Source organism: Eublepharis macularius, chromosome 7, assembly GCF_028583425.1.
Source record: "Eublepharis macularius isolate TG4126 chromosome 7, MPM_Emac_v1.0, whole genome shotgun sequence".
In the NCBI taxonomy this organism is placed as follows: Eukaryota; Metazoa; Chordata; class Lepidosauria; order Squamata; family Eublepharidae; genus Eublepharis; species Eublepharis macularius.
Genome location: NC_072796.1, coordinates 112,007,944 through 112,029,620, shown reverse-complemented (window position 1 = coordinate 112,029,620; position 21,677 = coordinate 112,007,944). Strand labels below are relative to the sequence as shown.

Here is a 21,677-nt window from a genome sequence, read left to right as displayed (position 1 = left end):
AAGACATTTCTGAACAAACATTTGAAAATGACAATACAATGTTTTTAAAGACTGTGAATCATAAGTCCATAATTTAAGTGAAATAAAATACATGCTTTTCTCAGCAGTAATTCCCAGTTTCTTATTTGCATCTTTATTGTACTGTAAAGCATAGTCATTAATTTAGAAAAAAATCTCTTATCTAACTTTGAAAAAACAGAAATTATAAGAAATCTAAAGCTGCACCGTTACCTTATTATTTTACATGATCTCTCAGCAAAAAGCCTTGTGCTATGAAATATTTACAAGAATTATGTGGCAATTGTGTTTGTAGATCTCTCAATTTTATATAGACTACTACCATGTTCTGTGTTTATATATATTTTTCATTTTTAATTTAAGATAATTATTTCTGTCTCTTCTTGCTGGAATTTATAATTCTGACTATAAAATGAGGTTCTCCTCACCCAGGCAATATTATTCTTATGGCTTGATTGTCAAGAATAAGCACATCACCAGTGAGTATGGCAATGGAGCCCTCTGCCCCGCCCCCAGCCGTGCAGTGTCATACAAGGGGTCATACAATAATGAAATAATGGCAAGGAGGTCGTTGACAACTTTGCTCCATAGAATCTCAGCTGTCTTTTATCCCCAGGGGCAATTACAAGCAGGTACAAACCTTCCTCACAACAAGGTTAGAGGTTTTACATTCAGGGCGCAGAGTTAAGTATGTCGAGTACAGGATACTTGTTTATCTTTGGCCACCAAAAGCCACAAGAAGAACAGCAACTGCTGACAACCAGCAAAAGATGGTTGCCACTGTGTTTTTCAACTTCTGGGGTAAAGATTGGAATGAGCAAATCAGGTAAGCCCCTCCGCACAAGATTAAGCCATTTGTTCTTTGCAAGGGCATCAGTTTTAAATAAAACCAGAAATCATAATCTCCTCTAGTTTAAATAGACAGACAGATAGTGATACAGAAACATTTCATGAAAAAAAGAAGATAAGGAAAGGGAGCAGCAAAATAAACAAGATAAACAAGAAAAATACAGGACCTCTTGAATCTCATAATAGATCATTAGCTGAAGTGACAGTACGCAAAGACACAAAAAAGGATACTTATGGCTAAGTTTGTGACTTTCTAGGTTTGAGAATCTGTCTGGCCATACAGCTAAGATAATAAACAGAAATCTAGAGCAATTTCTTAATGCATGCAAGCAACCTTCAAATCATATTATTCTTTGGTCAATGGAAAGAAATGTTGAAACTTTTAAAAAACATTTTATATAACACTGAACATTTTTCATATCATAGGATCCCACATAAAAAAGAAGTAAGTTCATCAGGATTGTCACTGAGGAGACTTTTTCAGAAAATATTTTAATGAAATATTAGATACTGTTAAAAGCCCCAAATGAGCATATAACAAAAATTCTGACTCTAGTTCTAAATGCTTTGATGGAAAAAATTCTACTGAATTCCATAAGCTTTATACCTAATTCCCAGAGAGTTCACATTTCTGTGGTACTAAGCTGACCATTGAGGTAATTTTGTGACGGTCCCACAGTCAAAGGAATTAACCTTGTCTAAAACACTTAACTTCTGAATGATGAAAATGCATTCCTTCACAATTAACATCAAGAAATAATTTCAAACTGATATGATTAATGGAAACCAGATGTTCAATTGTTTTGTATTGATTTGTTATCCATTTTCCGTTTCCAGACTCTCCCTGAATTATATAACTTTTGAGGCATGTAAGTGGGTATTAAAACATACAAACACACACTGACAAATAATGCACAAAGTCCATTTTCCTGTTACATCAGCTGTTTTTGAGAAGTGTGTGTTTCTGTATGCATTTTAAGGGCATGGCATTCCCAGCATGCATGCACACTCTCTCTGTCTTTCAAGTATCTAGAGAGAGTTGCATGTACACGTTAGAGCTCCAATGTCTTCAAAAACTATGTCAAATAATTTAGTATAACTACACAACACCTTCTAGTTGTTATTGTGCTTTTGGAAGAAAAGGATACTGTATTTCTTGCCTGTGCTCACAGCCCACAGTTGCTTCACTGGACAGGTGCTGATCAGGCATGATAAAAGCATAGTGTATTTTCCTGCAATGCCCTGATCAGGATGGCCCCGACTAGTCCCCCCATCTCATCATATCTCAGAAGCTAAGTAAGGTTGGTGCTAATTAGTACTTGGATGGGAAATCACCAAGAAAGTCCAGAGTCACAGGGCAGGCAATAGCAAATCATCTTTATTAATTTCTTGCCTTGAAAACCCTAAGGGGTCACCTTAAGTGGGCTGTGACTTCACAGCACTTTACAAACAAACATTTTCCCTGCGACGCAGGTGATTGGACTAGATTTTATGTCTACATACTCAAGGAGCAAACTGGAACACTTTGTTGTGGTAGATTATTGTCCAGAAAAAAATATGAGCTAAATATAGGTTTCTTCCTGAAATGCTTTGGTGATCTGGGAATTAACACCTGGATAATCTGTTCTTCTGAAACAATGGCAGCATTGATTACCTTTGGTCATCTCCTGAATTCTGATTGCTGTTCAGGACAATCCTCCAAAGATCCGAAGCTACAAGCTCTTTCTGGTCAGTCATTAAGTCAATACTAGGCAGTGGCAGTTCACAAACCTTGCTTTCTGATAGGCTGAATTCTCTGAATGCTACAAATGATTTCTGGAGCTCATCCCAGTACTCCAAGCTGCAAGGAATCTGTAATATTTGCAAACAAATTTTAGTTGCCTGGCATTTCTAAACAAACATAAAATCATATGCGCAATGCACTTTAGAACTGCTATAGTTCTGGATCTTTTAAAAAATGACAAATAGTTGAGATTTTTACTTTTTGCCATCTTTTAAGTCTTTACAAATTTCTTTTAAAAGTTAAACGTTAAGCAAGTTGACATTACTATGATTTTCTATTCATCTTCAGTTATTACTATAAATGTCAACTCATTATACAAAAGTATAATGAGTATGTATGGTAGTATAATGAGTATGTATGGTATACATGGATCATATCATTTTTATGCTGCTTTATATGATCTGAAAGATCTCCAATGACTGCCCATCTGTTTCAGGGCACCATTCAAGGTGCTGCTTATTACCGTCAAGGTCTTACATGGCTTGGGGCCAGGGCACTAGAAGGACCGCCTTCTCCCACACCCCACCAGCTAAGAGCCTCCTCACAAGCCCTGCTCAGTGCGCCCGTGCCTTCAGAGGTGATGCAGGCGGCAACTAGACACAGAGCTTTTCATTTGTGGCCCTCCTCTGAGGAATGTCCTTCCCACTGAAGCTTGCCTGGGCCTACAGTACTTTCTTTTAGGTGCCAGGTCAAAACATTTCTGTTTACCCAGGCTTTAATTACCCAGTCTGTTTACCCAAGCTTTAATTAAGGAGCTTATTTATCTATAGTTTCACAGTCTGTTTTTAGCCTGTTTTAACAGTCTTTTAAAGCTGTTCCACGTTTTGTGTTCTTGTATACTCTGGTTGAGTTTGTGAATGCTGGGTTTTAATAACTTTCTTTTTTAAAATTATGTTTAGGGTTACCAGCCCCTGGGATCCCCCACTCCCAATCTCTGTCCCTTGCCCCCTCTCACCTGGTCGGTGAGGGTGTGCGGGGATGCACCCGAGAACCCCACAGTGCACTCCCACATGCTCAGGAGCACTTTCATGTCATTAGATTTGGGTTGATTTTTACTGAATCGGCCCTGTGCATGACCTGTCGCTTCCACATTGTGCTGGGACTTATGTCCTTTCCAGAGTGACATAAAGTGTCCCATAGCATGCACACACATGAAGTAAGCCTTCCCACTGGCACCCACCCCCACCCCCTGCTTTCACGCCCAGGGGACTTGGCAACCCTAACTATGTTTTATATTGTAAGCTGCCTTGGGCAGGTTCCCTAATGAGGCAACATAGAAATTTTCCAAATAAATAAAGTTGTATCCCCAGAATGCATCTCTTAGAGATCAGAAACTATTAAAGTGAATGGATAAACAAGCTCCTTAGCCATCTTTCAGGCAGATTGTCTGGAACCCTTCAGAGACTTTGAGGAGTAAGGCATGGAGAGAAAAGACATCACTGACATGTTGATCTCACCTCAGGCTAAACCCTAGAAGTGACATCACTGACCCTCTATGGTAAAATGCTGGTCTCTATGGTAAAACACATTGATGCCCCCCCTCCAAATTTCCCCTTGCCACTCATTCAAGCAGTAGTGGAGCTAGGGAGGTGGTGGCAGGAGATCACCTCATATCAGTCCCCTCATATCAGCAAACACAGAAGCTACATCGCACATTCATCATGACCACCTTCAGTAGTTATATTTTGGGAGCTGCCTACATATCAGACTTTGTGGAGTGAAATATATTCAAAATGGCTAGAAACAGAAAGTGAAGACCAAGCCAGGAGAAAGCCCTACTGCAGTTCGTGGGGCATACAGTGGCAGAGAGGCTTCGTGAATCAGATTGCCCTCTGATTAATATTTCTGTTTTGAAACATGTGGCTTTATTTATTCTTGGGGTGGGTGGGGGTTATTACTAATCTCTGTACATTTAAGGAAGACCACCACTTTGTGCAGTAGGAGCTGCCAAAAACAATAGTTCAAAACTTAGATGTCAAGTGTATACCACAAAATGACTCATGGGCAGGGGAAGTGAGGATATTAGACATGCTACAAAAAGTCCCAAGAGTAAAATCAGTATGTAGTCTTAGAGAAAAGATGATTAATAAATTTCAAATAATCCTAACTGCCGGTGATACTGCTCCTACCATTGCCTCTAATCACAAGCCACAATAAAGCACCTCTCCAGCACATTTGCATTGACTGAGACATAAGCTTAGGCTCAAGATGACTAGAGCCAGCCAAGGTGGAGCAAGGATGATGGGAGCTTGGACTCTCACTGCCCAAGAGGGACCAAGCAGCAGCTGCCGCAGCCCATGAAGAGCCACAAGCGAGAGAGAGATGCAGCAAGGCTAGGTGCCCTGAGCATACTGACTGGATCCTGCTCACTGGGATGACAGTTCAAAGGATCACTTGATCTTTCTATGCCTGGTTTGCTGGCTTCACTGTCAGGCCAACTAACAAGGCTTTCTAGCTAGTACAATTCATAGCCTAATGATTCACAAGTTAGATTCTAGTCTCATTCATTTATAGAGATGACACCTTAGGACTTCAGACCTGGACTCTCCTATTCAAACTATAGTATGGGTGGAAAAGAGATTACTATTTCACCACACATCAGCACCCAGTACTGGAAAAATTATCACAAGATAATCTATTTCTTGGTACTTTACTGTTGTAAAAATATGGGGCAAAATAAAAAATTGTGTTCTTATAGAATGTAATATATGTTGCAATGGTAAGTTTGAGAGGCCTCTTAACTGGTATCTGATCAGGACAAATGAGGGAAAGCAGGATTTAAGTCACCCCCCTCCCCACCATTTTCCTAAATTGAAACAGAACAAGAGGAGCTACTGGTCCTGAATATGAATGTATACATTTGTCCCAACAGACAGATAGTGGCTCCGTGGAGTCATTTCATGGAGTCCTACTGATAGCCATTATGGTGCAGTAGTAAGAGGGTCAGACCAGGAGGCTCACTGGGTGACCTTGGGCCTGTCATAGACTCTCAGCCTAATCTACTCACAGGGTTGTTGTAAGGATAAAATGAAGGAAAGGGGAGTGATGTAAGCTGCTCTGGATTCCAACTGGGGAGAAAAATGGAACGTAAATTTCAGGTTAAGAAAGCAGTATGGAGGGCAGGAATCAACTCTCCCCTTGTACTGTGGTCCAAAATGGTGCTCCTGCAAAATGATTTTTACAGAAAAAGCAACACCACAGGGGTTCTCTTCATAGTACCCCCAGGATCTTGTGTAATTAAATCTGCATCTGAAGGACTGTCTTCTCCCATATGTTCCACCCCAGGAATTAAAATCACAGGGAGAGGCCTTCCTGTCTCATCAGCTACAGAAGCTCCCCGGTAGGTAAGTAAGAGAGGGCCTTTGTGGTGGCAGTCCCACAATCATGGGACAGCATCCCAAGGGAAGTGTGCCTTACTCCTTCACTATTGACCTACAGGAGGCAGCTGAAGACACTTTTATTTAGGACTGCTTTTAATTAACTTTGTTTTTATGTTACAGACCAAAAACTGTGTTGTTTTTAAACTTTGTTTTTATCTGTGATTATTTTTATTCATATTGTACGCTACACGGAGTTCTTGCATGGTAGAAAGGTAGCTAACTAATGTTTTAAATAATTAAGTAAAGGTTCCTCATAAAAATATAACACTTAAAAACAACTTGTTAGCAAACGCCTCATATAGCAGATTACACATCATCATCTGCTGAAAACTAAATTAATTTTGTTCTGAATAAAACATAGACACCAGTGAACATTACTTGCGGTAAATCAAGGAGGGGCAGTTCAAAAGGACAGTAAGGATAAACACAAAAGGCAAATCTTAACATATCTCACTGTCAGTGATTAATCTGTAAAATGAAGTGCCCAGGCCCATGACTGCATGGAAGTAGGGACTCTAATCTGAAAGCTGCACTCTCTAATCCTTAATGTGCATGGTAGAAGTTTCGAAGGGAAAAGAGAGTCATGCCTAAAGCATTACAAACACACTTTCCTGATCCTGCTGTTAAATTTCTGAAACAAGTTCTATATCTGAACAGAGTTGTTCAGCCAGCCACTGACAACAGTTATTCTATTCTAGTTATAAAAATGAACAGGGCAAACAGAGAACATTTTGTTGCTGCAGTTTGGTATATGATAAACTAGATTTATATGGGCCAGCTAGACATAACTAGCAATTTTGCATAATTCCCGCTGGAGCCACCCTGCTGCATTATATTTTGTCTAGGAAGATCCCCTGCTTGCTTTTAACAGGTCACAAGGGGTTGCTAGAGAAGGAGAAATTTCTGCCTCTGCAAACTCCTTCCATAAGGATGCAGGCTATGTAACCAGACTTCTAAGTTCCTTGTTACCTTTTATGTTTTGAATTCCAAGTGTTTGATTTCCTAATAAGAATATTTTATCCATTACATTTATGTGCTATGGATTTGAACCTCTGTGCCAGTCTACATGTTTAAGTGCTTTCTTGTGTTACACACTAGTAGTCAATGGATACCTTGGTTTGATATGAGAACATGGGATAACACCACATGCTTAGTGGGCGGAATAAAAAATGTCAAGGCTCTTTTCAAAGTTTTTGAGATTTTTGAACATTTTAAACAGAGAGAGACTGAAGGTACAAGGTTAAGAGGTTGGATGCTGGACCCCAAGCCTCCACAAGGAAAAAATCTGTATGAGTTTCCATTTCTTATTGAACAGAAGCAGCAGAGTCTGCAGAAGGTCCTAATAGGTAGTCCCTCTTCTGTTAGAAGATACCTCCGCAAACGCTTTAGTAAAACCACATGTCACCTACAGGTAAGCTCAAGTAAACCTTTGCAGACAGCTTGGATGACTAGTACAACAAACAATGCTCTCATCTCCCTTTTTCTTCCCCAATCAGGTTCACTATAGGCTGTGAACAGAATGAAATCAGACAGTCCCCTGATGTTTTGGTATCTTACTGTAGTCTATGAAAATTACTGCATATATCCATATATCCAAAGGCTGTTGTTTTGTGTTATCTAAGGAAGGAAGTATAAAATAATGATTGATATAAAAACATACCAGTACTGAAATGAACAATAATTTCCAATGCCCATTTGCCTCTGCTAGTGTATAATTTCTTTTTAAAGTTCTCTGTGAGGGGTGAGGATGTCTGTTAGATTTTAATTTATGTCACAAAAAGTACAGTTCACAGGGTTGGGAACCATGCATGTTAAAAAGATTTGAAATCAATTTAAAATGTGTTTTAAGACATAAAAGTAAACTGGGCATTTGTGAATATATATTGTTACAAGTCACAGATACAATGTTTTTGGATACAATGTTTTTGGATACAATGTTGTCAAAAAAGTTAGACTAAGATATCGGACATTCTGGAGGAATCCCTAATCTGACATGAAAACTTGCTAGGTGACCTTGGGACAGTCACTGTCTCTCAACCCAACTTACCTCACAGAGTTGTTGTTGTGAGGTTAAAATGGAGGAGAATTATAAATCACTTTGGGTTCCCATTGGGAAAAAATGCAGGGTATAAATATCTAAATAAATAAGGTTCATCTCACTGACTTCAATAGGAATTATTTACAATTAGTTAGATACCATTAGATAGATACAATTAGATACAAAACTGCAGCTTTGGTCTAATTTTTTTTAAACACTTGAATTGTCCTGCTTCACTGCTAGTAAAAAATAAAGTTGAAAAAGTGAGCTGCAATTTTATTGCACAAGAAATTAGTTTATTTTGCATCCATTCTAATACCAAACACATATTCTGTTCTACAAAAGAAACAATAGATCTGAATTGTCTACCTAAAATGGCTGAAAAAGGTAACATTTCCTTGTTAAAAAAATTAAGTTCTCTTTTTACATATCTCTCGGCCTTTTAAATGACTTTAGAAAGAGGCTTCTATACATTTCCAACTAATAGAAGCCATAAAACCTCCTTTGTAATATTGGAACCAGTTGAGAAACCACAAGTATTCAAATGCAGGAAATCATGATTTTATAACATTTTAATGTGATCTACTCTTGGGAAACAAAAGTTAACCAAGCCCTATTTCTGTTTAGGAAATATCCCACTGTACAGTTGTAATACATTGTGGTATGGGGTACAGCTGCGTGTTTTTCACCTGTAATGCCCCACTGGTATTGTGGCTTGCTGCATTGCATCAAGATTGCCTTCCTGTCCGGAAAGCCCTCTAAGTACAAACAAGACTCTAAGCCGAGGTTTTATTTTCCCTTGGTATCAGAATATGGTAATTCAAGAGCCCTGAGAAATACTTTTTAACCTTTAGGAAGAAATATGTAGCATTCCTTTATTTTAGAAAAGCATGTGGTAGGCTTATCTTATCAATTCATCAAGCTACTAGGTTTAGAGCAATTGCAGGTGTGCTGAGTGGAACTGTGGATTTGTAATATGCCATAGAGGCTGGTTTTATACTCATTAGAAAGGCGGTGGGGGGAGAACAGAAATGCCAATTTCATAAACACAGAGAGGCAACCAGGGTAAGTCAGTGGTGAAGACTGCATGATATATTTACATGCTTCAGTCCATATACATATAAATAAATAAAAACCAAAAAAGGTAACATGTTGCTAAGAACCAATTTCATAAGAAAGCCCATTTTCGTCCTTTACTGATACACCTCCTTAGAAACTGCTTGAAAATCTGAATGCAAAGACAAAAAAGACACTCAACAATAGCCCCCCTCTTAGTATTATCTGACTTTGCAACATACAGATCTGTAAGTGCTATAATATATTTTCTATTGAATGGCTTGCATTAATACTCTGGATTTCATCTTGAATGGTTCAAGTTGACTGGTATGCTATTTTGGCTCACAACAACCACTTCTGAAGGCAACTGCACTGTGCTCAAAAAGAGAGGAGAACAGTACTTTAGGAATGATAAATTGATATGTAATGGAAAAAAGGCCATGCAGCAACAGTGCTTTGTAGATGGTACTTAGGAAACACATGAAGTTGCTTTGCACTGAGCTGCGCCGTTGGATCATCTAGTCCACAGCTGCCCACTCTAACTGGCAGAGGCTCTCCAGCAGCAGAGGACTTCCCCAACAGTCCTATCTGAGGTCCTTAATAGCTGAAATTCCAGGAACTAAAAATGAAATCATAAACATATAAAACATCTGGCCTACCGCTATTTGGTTTTGTTTTACCATTGCTTCTTGGGCTCAGGAAATTTAGGCTCAAACAAGTATGTAGATCAGTATTCAGGAAGATTTAACTTCATACAGAAGAGAAACTATTTTTAATTGAATGTAAACGTATCAGAGAGTTAAACTAATGGCTGGACTAACATGACAGTGAACTCACGGCTGCCATGAGTTCGCCTCCACCATTTTAATGTGCTTTTGAAATGCCAAGAGGGCCCAAGATCAGACACCCCAACCAGCCTTTTAAAGAGCTGAAACAATTGTGGGCATGTGGGGGGGGGGGCTCAGCTGTTTCAGCACTTTAAAAAGCACAGAGTGGGGGTGGAAAGAGCTCCCTCATGGCAATGGCATATTAGTGGCAGCCATGAGTTAGCCAACATGTTTAGTCTCACTGTTACCTTCGTGCTGAGCACATTTTGCAAACAGCAAATTCAATAAACCAAATGTGCACTAACAAAGATGAAATAAATATTAAGATTGGTCCCCTCTGATCCCCAGTTAACAAATCAAGAACCTCAAGAAGGAACACACCCTCCCTCTATATTGACCCTTCACATTTAACCATGGCAACCAGCTGGCTACTAGCCATGCAGGACTAGAGGGACCACTAGTCTGAGCCAACAAACTCTACTTATGTTTTTAACCATGGTTAAGGCTAAGCACCAATGTTAATTGTACAGTTAAGCCTATTCAGACTTCCCCTCAATCCAGGATCTAAAGCTTCCTTCCAACTGGAATCAGTTAACCTTGACCATAGCTAACACTGGTGCCAGTGAAATGTTTAAAGTGGGGAGAGGTAATATCATCCAAGGAGGGGAGGGCTGCGGGGGGAGGGGGAAGGATGCACTTTTGAAACGGATTCCTGATTTGTTAACAGTAGCTAATGTGAGTGTGACATCCACAGTGGCCCAATCACTATTAGTACTGTCTCTATAGAGACTTTTCTTCCTCCCCCGAAAAGTAGCAATGACAATTATATGTTTTTCTTCTATGATTTCTAAATAGGGTGTGCAAGACTAGGACATTAATGCTACAATGGCAAACATACAGATTTCAGAATAATTTCAATCAGACAATTGTAGCAGTCTATCACTAATTTATTAGCAACAGCAAAATTAATGGCAAATGAAGCAAAATCCTGACTTTACTGGAAACAAAATCCTGACTTTACTCGGAATATTACAGCATATACATTTCCTTTAAATACCAGTCCTGCTACATCAGTTTTTGAAATTAAATTATAGAAATTCAAAAAAAGTGAGAACATCATTATATATAAGCAAGTACATAAGCTTGGATCCAGGTGAACATTTCTACTGTCAATGGAATGTGACTTTATCACCTCTCCCTTCTGCTGTAGCCCAAGATTCCTCATGAAATGCTGTTCATGGTTACTCCCCTTAGAATAGCAAGGAGGAGGAGATTTGACTTGGTGGGAAGAATGAGCAAAAAATTACTGCTCTTTCATCAGTGGAAATCCTTCTTGTTATCCAACTCATATCTTTGTGTTTTTCAAATAGAAACTTAGTCCAGTAATCCTTGCCGGCAAATTTGCACCCAGTGTGCTTTCCCATTCATTCCAATAAAGGGGACAGCTGCTCCATTCATGGAAAACCACAACTTTGCAAGCCGATTATGTGAACATTTGAGATTCAAAATTTGCACATTTAAGGTCTAAAAGAAATGACTGCATTAATTTTATTTAGCAATTCCAGATTCAAAAACATATGCTCAATTAAATTATAAGCAATTTGATTGCAGATTTTTAAAACAGGCTAACATTACCCCTTGCTGTTGATCACTGTGGCAGATATTTTATAGCTTCCTTTGCTGATGCTATGAACTTAAATCACTACCTTGTCATACACAAATTATTTGGACTTCCAAAATACTTGCTTCTGAAATGTGAGAAATGAGTCAAACATCAGTGAAATTTGTGGTTTTCCAAAAAGCCCTTTTCCCAGACTCTCAAATGCCAGCTCAACATTGTAGGCTCAATGGGGAATGCAAAACAAAAAGGAAATGGAGTCAGCCAAAAATGAGGTATGCTCTGTTAAAAGAAAAAAATGAATGCCTCTGACGTTGATCATAATTAGTTTCCTATTGACTGTCATGTCAAATATTTCCTAAAGTTACGACTTGGAGTAAATCTCAAGACAATTGCTCTAAAGCCCACACTTCCCTTAGCCACTGTTTTAGGCACTGTTAAAAACTGATCTACTTAAAGGTTAACAGTGTGTTGAAAATAGCAAGCCTGCACAGTCATACCCCAATGATACTTTATTTAAAGTGTGTACACAATTAATGCAACCAAATAGACAGTTCATCTGCAACTACAAATTTCTGAGATACGTGCTTTATAAATGTTATTTTTTATAGTCTTTACATAGTTTCTGTTCATTGATCCAGGGATCTTCTACCTCCCTGAAAACAAGCAGGGTCGTTTACAATGGATAGACTGATTAACACAGTTTTGTTTGCTGAGAGCCCAGCAAGAAGTGAGGGTAGGAAATCCATGATTGGATCTTTTAGCATTTATAAATGCAAACAGAAGCCATGCTGGGTCTTGATTTAGATCAGGGCTGAGGGACAGCAGGCAGAAGGGGTTCAACTCTCACAACCTTGCATGGCTTTACTTTACCTGTTAAAAACACCACCACTCTTTGGTGTTTCTAGCCTAGAGACTACCCTCCCCCAAACCCCAGGCCCTTCCTCTTTATCTTTTCCTCTTCCAAGTCTAACAGCAGCACAGGGGGAAGGGTAGTTGATTGTGATTTGTGAACCTGTGTGGGTGTGGTAACTCCCTCCCTCCCCTTGCCATGGCCCCTATTTGCCTTTTTAAGATCAAGTTACGTATCTCCCACTGTCTTACGTAGTTAGGCCTGCATTCTCAGAATGTTTGCTCTGCTTTCCCATAGGATTGCCAGCACTGGGGTGGGAAATTCCTGGATATTTTGGTGAGGGAGTGGTTTAGGGAGGGACCTCAGTGGGATACAATGCCACACCTTCCAGAGCAGTCTCTTCCCAAGGGGAACTGATCTCTGTCACCTGGATATCAGTTGTAATTCTGGGAGATCTTGATCTACCACCTGGAGGTTCAGTAGGATTTGATTCCAGTGGCACCTTAGAGACCAATGAGATTTTCAGGGTATGAGCTTTCCGAGTCAAAGCTCCCTTCTTTAGATACTTCTTCAGAGCTTTGACTGAGCTTACATTATGAAAATGCTGTTGATCTCTACGGTGCCACTGGACTAGGATTGTCAGGTCCCTGGAGGATGAAAGTGGGGTGGTGGGGATGGAGGGTTGCTCCGGAGCACGCTATGTTGCATCATTGCTGGTGCAACAGGGAAGTAATAGGTTGTGCCAGGAGCTGACTGAGTAAAAATCAGGCCCAAATACTATATTGGGGGCTGGTTTTTGTTCAATTGGCCTCTGGTGCAGCATTGGGGTGCTCTGAAGCAAATGGCAGTGCACTTTACCGCACCACCATATTCCCACGCTCCCCCCCCCGGTGACCAGATGAGAGGTGGCAGGGGGCAGAGGCTTGGTGCAGGGGATCCCCTGCTCCCCCCCCCCCGGGGAGTGGCAACACTGGATTCAAGACCCACAGCAGACCAACCTGGCTATCTACTCAAAACCAACTGGAGGTTGGGAATCTTCTTATGAAATTTATGAATTTTTTAAATCAATAAAATTTGAAAAAAATGGGAGTGCTTAAGATTTTTTACAACAATTTTTCCCTCCCCGCATTTGTTGGTAACCTAAAAGCTTTTTTTTTAAAGAACCAACTTTGGAAAGCTTCTCTCTCTGAAGGCAACTGCTACAAGCCAGGAACAATTAGAATGGAAACTGGCTGTCAAAGTTCATTTACCTTTCCACCCGCTTTCCAAACTAACCCTATCCTACTAGGCAAAGGTTCTGGATTCAACATTAGTTCACATAATCTGATCCACAAGTAATAAGACTTGAGTGCTGAGTCAGAAATTAACTTATATGGTGCCAGTCTGGCAACCAATAACCTTAAAGACAGAAGTGTAATATAACACAAATCTATGCAAGTGGCCTGAAGGAGGAGCCCTACACAGCTAAACTGGTTATGGAAGATACTCCCTAATCATTCCAGGCATTTCAAAGGAAAATTCCAATTTTTTGTTTTACTTGGTTGCAAAAAATATAGAAAGGCATTCAAGAAGCCTGGGGTTAAACAATTACTATTCTACATCATGTTTACCATCAAAAGAAAAAGTAATAGACATTTATAATAATTTTGTGCACAGTTATTAGGCAGTAAATTTACACTACATTCTGATTCAAAGCAAAAAGGGTTCTCACTTAATATACTAGATCCTAATGATTGATCACTACAGCTTAGATAAAACACACACACACACACAATTTCCTACTCTAGAGGACAGATTTAAAGGTTATTCCTTGCTATAAAAGAACATACAGTTTAGGTTTAGCATTAAAGTTGAGAAGGGTACTTCATAGGATGCAACATTTCCCTGTAACACTGAACAGAATATTATATCCATTCTCTTAAGCTTTTCTTTTCCAAGATAATTCTGTCTGCAACTGGAATTTTAATCACCTAAGAATTTTTAAAATGTTGACCTATCACATAAACAAAACACAATATTAGGCCTATTTAATGAAAAAGAAGAGTAGAAGCGCCATATGTCTTGTTCAACATGTACAAGAGATCATACAAAAACCTGCATCCCTTTATTAATTAATTTCATTCAGAAAAGTATGCAAACGGGGAAAAGAGTTTATCACACATATATACACAAAAAATAAGAACCGAAAAAAGAGACATAAAATGGTAGGGAGAAAATGTATTTATTTATTTATAATCCACCTTTCTCACTGAGACTTAAGGCAGATTTCTACATTTGTAGAAAGTGTGTGTGTATAAATACCAACACACACATTCATACTTGAATACATTTTGAATTACTGAATTTCTTGAGTCTCTTGGCACTTGAATCTTATTTTTTCAAAATTAATTCTTAAGCACTGAACACAATGAACTAGAAATACACAGTTCCGATATCTTTATCTACCAAATACGTCTTTGAAATACAGCAGTTATTAAAACTGAAACATGAATAAATAGGCTTCCTCACCAATGGTGGGGAACCTCCCAGCTGTTTGTCCTGCCTCCCCATCTCTGGGAGGAGGCAGGCCACCCAGCAATTGCCCACCACCAGCAGGCAGCCCAGGCAAATGGCAGTGCGCACACCCCTGTGCCCCTTTAAGAATTGCCTCCAAGTGCTATGTCTAGAAGTGACATCATCGTGCAGGGTGTGGGAGCAATTATGCACTTTGTGTGGTCATGAAGTCTCCACATAGTAAGTGCCTGCACCCCCATTGCATGCCACACACTCTGTCCTGACCTCTTGGCAGTTCCTGGGGGACCTGGTAACCCTATGAGTAAAGTAGTGCATTGGTAGTTTCTAGACCTCACTGATCCAGATTATATCAAAGTAGGACAATTTGCTACAATTGCCACTCCCAAGTGGAATAAAGCTTGATTACAAACCTGCAATAATTAGGAAATTAGAATATGGGGCTGGTTTAGTTTGTACATATCAAAGTTACAGCTGAGGGAGTTAGTCTTTAGTGATTCTTTGAGAAATCCTATGAAAAATGGACAAAGTGTACAACGAATCCATTTTATTAGCAGCAACAGTCCGAGTAGTGATTGCAGTCTCATCTCTGACAAGCACTTAGATCGAGCAAGGCTTCCTGTTATTGCTTTGAATCGGCTTTGTAGCGTCACATCATCACAAAGCCAGTTCAGAATGAGGACTTCAGGACATGAGGTTCTCAATGTGGGCTAAGGGTTTTGGTTGGATGCTATGCCTTTCAGGCAAATATCAATTAAGTCATGCTAATCCCTCAGCTCCCCCTTGCTGCCCCAGGAAATGGAAACTGAAAGCAGAGAACAGCCACAGCCCAACACATGCCACCCTAAACTAAGTCATGCCCGATCTTGTTTCTTACCAATAGTAGCAATTTAAACAGGAGGTCGTTTAATTTGGATTAGTTACTATTCTGAGCTTAATGAGACATGTTTGCATTAGATTTTGATTAGTTGTGTTCCAAATGTACATCCTTATCACACAGTCCAGCCTTGATCCCTTAACCTTGGGCAGCATTATGTCTGCATAGGTTTAGCCAAGTGATTGTGACGCTTTATTCATTATATGGCTTTTGCTAACCCTTTATAAACCAGAGATGCATTAAGTAATTTCTGTGCTTTTTAAAAAAATTGTTTCACTTTCTTTTTTAATTTCTCAACGACATTTTTAAGAGGTACCTTTTTCAAATTAAACAAACTGCTACCTACCTGTAGAACATCACCGAGGTCTGCAGTGCTAATATCTGGGTCTTCTGTGGTGTTAAAAGGAACTGGAGTAATTCTCACAAGGGTCAGCACCCTGGGCTCTGGATACCTCCATAACATCATTCCTGGATTATCCTCCGTTTCATTGTAAAACACAACTTCATAGGCACTGGGTAGTTTCTGCGCCTCTATCAAATTAGGGGGGAGGGGGGGGAAGCTGTAATTGGTTATATAATTTCTAAAAGGGAGCATGCTGGTTTACGAGACCAAAGCAGTTAAAAACAAATCCCTTGTGATCAAAAGGGTGGAAAATAAAAAAGCAATTTCCCTGAGTTTTAAAAGGTCACAGTAAAATGGAAAGAAATCAAAATTGTATTTTTCTAACAGATGCTTTCTTAATTAATGGTGAAAAAACTCAAATGGAAGCAATATTTAATAGGCTACTACTGAATTTATTTTGTAACTGAAGTGCATTTTAATAATATTCTCTCTACCTGTGTCTTGTATGTACTGGAACAAGCCTGTTCTTAGATCATCTGACGTATGCTCTGTTTTAGAGCCCTGGTTTCTGTCTGAAGGAAGGGGCATTGGATATATATGATCAGAGCTCTGTTTCTCCATCCTCTCTTCTCGCTGAAGGTAACACTGCAGAAGTTCATGTATAAGAACTAAGCAATTCAAATGTTCTTGACCCCAGAAAACCTGACAAAAAAAGCAAATTTAGAAAATTAAAAATCAAATATTTCATGTTCAGACATATGTTGCCAACAAATTTATTCTAGGAATTTAGATAAACAGGTTGATGCTTCTTGATGCTTTACTTCTAGTAAAGAGTGCTGAAATACTTAAAATGGTCATAAAGAACCTCATTAAATCAAGAAAAAAAAGATGTATTATCTACAGTAGTAAGAAACAGAAAAACAAATTTATTCTAGGAATTTAGATAAACAGGTTGATGCTTCTTGAAGGGCTTAGAAGTAAAGAGTGCTGAAATACTTAAATGGTCATAAAGAACCTTATTAAATCAAGAAAAAAAAGATGTATTATCTACAGTAGTAAGAAACAGAAAAAAACAAAATATTTTGACTTTTCTCCCTTCTCTACATGATGGAAGTTAAATGAAAGGAGATGAAGATGGGGTTGTAGTACTCATTAAAATTCATTAGAGTCATTGCAGACGGGGGCGGGGGGGGAGAGACATAGTTTACAGCATTTGTCAACCAGCAAAATGGGATGTAGATTTGCAGGGCAGACAGGCATCCTCCAGATTATACTAGAGTAGGAACAAGTTGGTACCCTGCTATTTGCCCAAACAGCCAGTATTTTGCTCTTCTGCCTTAAGGAGACTTGCATTGCTCCATTCTTTAAGAATCATGGGTTACTGCTATAGTGGTTCTTGTTAAAGAAGTATTACAACCCCCCTCCCTGTAAATGGTAATGATAAAGAATTAAAATAATAACAACAAACAACAACAACATCTGATTTATATACCACCCTTCAGGACGACTTAATACCCACTCAGAGCAGTTTACAAAGTATATCATTATTATTCCCACAACTAGCACCCTGTGAGGTGAGTGGGGCTGAAAGAGCTCCTAGAAGTACCCAAGGTCACCCAGCTGGCTTCAAGTGGAGGAGGACTAGGGAATCAAACTTGGTTCTCCAGATTACTGTCCCGCGTTCTTAACTACTACTCCAAACCGGCTCTCTATAAACTGGCTCTCTCTTTTTATATAGAGCACCAATCTGGCTCTATATAAAAAGCTGATAGGAAAAAAACATTTTTAACCCTTACTAGACGGAAGTCTATCTGATTCCAAGACTGAATGCTTGAATATTAGTGGGGACTGGACTGTCTAGATAATAACAACAACAACATTTGATTTATATACCGCCCTTCAAGAGAACGTAATGACCACTCAGAGTGGTTTAGAAAGTATGTTATTATTATCCCCACAACAAAACACCCTGTGAGGTGGGTGGGGCTGAGAGAGCTCCAGAGACACTAGCCCAAGGTCACCCATACATGTTTTCACACAGCATTATGGCAGGGGTACTTTATTCCCTTCTTCTCACATAAAAATATGGCTTTTAACAGTTGTAGAACTATAAAAATAACAAACCCCCAGCCCCCACACTAGTAGTAGAAGTAAAAGTACAAATTCTTCCATGATGCATGTGACTTTTATGATCTGACCTTGATCCTCCCTGGCAAGTAAGTTTAATTTCCCCCACTGTGCAGACACAGAAGCTACAGTAAGACAGGTTAGAGTAAATTAGATATGATGGGAATGTATGTATTAAACATGGAATATAAACTCACCAATAATTTTTTTTTTAAAAAGAAGCTACAGTAAGGCAGTGAGAAAAGGAGCCACAAAGCTGCTCTGCTTATTGTTTGGGTCAAGCAACAAATGATGACATGAGGTTGCGTCTATCTGAGGCTTGGCTTGTGGGGGTCGTACTCGTGACATTTGAATGAGGGTAAATTAGCTTGGTGAGCAAGCTCACCATAAGCTGTCAGCTCGCCTACTACCTTTAGTCCTTTCTCAACCTTCGAAGTTTGCTACCTTCCCTTTTTTAGCTTGCTTGCATGAATCACATGGCATGATTTGCTTAGTAATCACTTTTCAACACTACACCTACTCTGTTTCACATACTGCACGGTGCCCTGACTTGCACAAGTCGCTTCTATAGGAGTACAGACCTGGCTTTGTGGCAGAGGATTAAACTTTATGGAATCTAGCCCATTTCTTATAATACATTTTTATTTATTTATTTAAAATATTTATATACCTGCCTTTCTATTGAGCATCTCATTTAAAATGGCAGGTCCTTATCTAATGGCAATAGATTGAAGAGCTTTTAAGTGCTTACCAGAGGTGGACACGAACTGTGAAAATACTGAACTGTGTGGTTCATGGTTTGTCGCATTCCATGAACCATGAACTTTCACAAACCTGCCCTGGTTGGCGAACCTGTTTGTTTGGTTTGTGAAAACATCACTTCTGGGGCAGCAGAAGGTCACTTCTGGGGCTGCAGAAAGCCCATCCCCCCGCTGTTGCCTAGGAAACTGATTGATCGGCGCCAGGCTGTCCACAGTGACAAACCAAAAAATGAACCAGACGAACCAGCCTAAAGTTCGTGGCAGTTAATCAAAAAAGGTCTCTGATGAACCGCCGGTTTGCAAACCACAACCCAGCTGGTTGATGAATTTTGATGCGCATTTCGGTTCGTGCTCACCTCTAGTGCTTACTAGAATATGTGGAAAGCATAAGAAAGAGCAAGCTGGGCTAATATAAAAGAAAAAGGAAAGCCTGGAAGTTAATAAAACAAGAATATTTGCTTAATAAGAATGCATGTTAAGTTCAACTGCTTGACCTCTTTTTAGACCTACTGGAACGCTGCTCCTGTGCATTCTGGCTCCAAATGAGCCCTGCCTTAACATGCAAAGCTTTATGCCATTTAACCATTTTGAAACAGAAATTCATATTGTTTTTTTTAAAAAAATCTTCTAATCAGGTGAATTTCCTAATGCTGCAGAAATTTATGCTGCCCAGACAGAGAACAAGAATTAATCAAAGCGATTTCATTTAGATAGTACCAAGTACAGACCTGCAACAGTCCACCTCTCACGTCAACATGGACTTTTGGAACTGACAGCTCTGGACCAGGGTTACCACTGTGCTTACACCATTTAGCTTCCACAATGACAGAACCGCAGACAGGTCCAACCAGTGTTCGGCTTTTTTCCTTGAGACTTGTCTTAATGAGGAAATCATTGATATCAAGCATAAAAGATGAGCCATTAATTATACCTAACATACAAATGAGAAAAAAGTCATTCAGTAGAGTTGAATATATAAGTGCTTTCTCAAAATATGTTTCTAGCATTTTCCTTCACGTAAGTAAAGCACTCATTCTTTGTTACTTCATATCCTCTTTGGTGGCTAGGCTAACCCTTAAAACTTACCATAGTCTGTGGAGACTCTGTTGATTCACAGGAAAGTCAATTAAAGAGCAACAAGAAAGGGGTGTGTGATTTGTGTGCTCAGCTCTCCTGACAATGTACAGAATCCTGGAGGGAACTTCTGAATAACTGTTGTATATGTTTGGGGAAGGGATTATTCCCCGACCCAAGACTCCTCATGAGTTTTTGACATTATAGTAAAGTGGCTGGTCCCCATGCTGTTCACTAAGGCACCAAAACCACATCAGCCACAACCACAAAAGAGAATATTTCACCTTCACCTCCAAAACAGGGGTTAAAGACTTAACGAGCCAGTAAGGCCCTGTCCTCCCTTTCTGATGTCATGAAATCTTGGCAGTAAGGAGGATATCCAAATCCCACCCTTTCCCCCCCTGTGCCCACTTACCTGGATGGCGGGGGGGGTCACTCCCTGGGGCACCCCCCTCCCCAGGCGGTGAGGCACACCCCTGGCCAGGGGACACGCTCCTGCGCTGCGAGAGCAGGTGGCGGCATCGGCAAGAGCAGGCTGCTCTCACCGCCACCGTTGCCATCAGCTCTTGCCACCGCCGCAGCTGCCTCTTGCCCACTGCTGCCTCTCACTGCCACAGCCCTTGTGCACCAAATGAGAGCGGGTCACAGTAAGAGCGGGTGGTGGCGGCAACAAGAGCAGGTGGCCACGGTCGTAGTAAGAGCAGGTGGTGGTGGCAACAAGGGCCCCCTTTGACCCAGGGGCGCCCTTTGACCCTGCATGATAATGTCACTCACGGAAGTGATGTCATCATGCAAGCTGGGAGCACACGTGAAGCGTGCACGCAGAGAAAAGAAGCCAGGGTAAGTACCGGCTCCCAATTCCCCGCCGGGAGACTACAGGGACCTGGGGATCCCCTGTCGAGGGACTCCAGGTCCCTGGCAACCCTAGATATCACAGCTGTAAGCCCTTATTCTGTTCACTGACAGGAGAACTGCAAGAAGTGGGGTAAGTTTTGAAAGAGTAGAAAGTAGAAGACGCTACTTCTAAACCCCAGAAGCAAGCAGTTCGTTCAAGTCCCAAGGCTGAGTAGTGCAGGGGAAAAATGCCTTCTGAAATTAGGGGTGGAGAGTAATTGAGGAGTGAATAAAATAACTTCTTATTTTCAACCCTCATCTGCCCATTCATTCCAGGGCCATTTCCATATATAGCTGCCCTTATAAGCACTGGCTCTTGAAGAAAAAGATCACTGATTCTAAAAACAGTCCACGTTTTGTATCCTCATTTCAAATTATTAGGACACAGCCATTGTGAATTAATATCTTGGACACAATTTACATTCCAACATAAGCCCTGTTCACTTTAACATGGTTTATGAAGGAGAATTTCCTGGTGGATTATGCGATTTGAGTTTATCTGGATTCTTTATTACCTTACATTGCCCATGGTAGTACCTAGAATTCTTAACAGGTTTATATTTATAATCTGCAATTCCAAACCAGTACAATAATTCAAAAATATGTAATGTTTTCATTAAAAACACACTTCAATCTCTTAGCTATTTTTAGTTAATAATGCTAGAAAT

General features: G+C 39.9%; 1 protein-coding gene across 1 annotated transcript in view; it reads right to left on the bottom strand.

The window, feature by feature from the left end:
- VPS13B (vacuolar protein sorting 13 homolog B) overlaps positions 1 to 21,677 on the bottom strand; it is a 553,219-nt gene that overhangs the window by 85,482 nt on the left and 446,060 nt on the right. Inside the window, exons 37-40 of the mRNA XM_054984385.1 lie at positions 19,770 to 19,972; positions 16,648 to 16,855; positions 16,157 to 16,341; positions 2,522 to 2,718 (exon numbers count right to left, since the gene is read on the bottom strand). Of these exons, the coding sequence (XP_054840360.1) occupies positions 2,522 to 2,718; positions 16,157 to 16,341; positions 16,648 to 16,855; positions 19,770 to 19,972 (793 nt within the window). The remainder of the gene's footprint in view (positions 1 to 2,521; positions 2,719 to 16,156; positions 16,342 to 16,647; positions 16,856 to 19,769; positions 19,973 to 21,677) is intronic.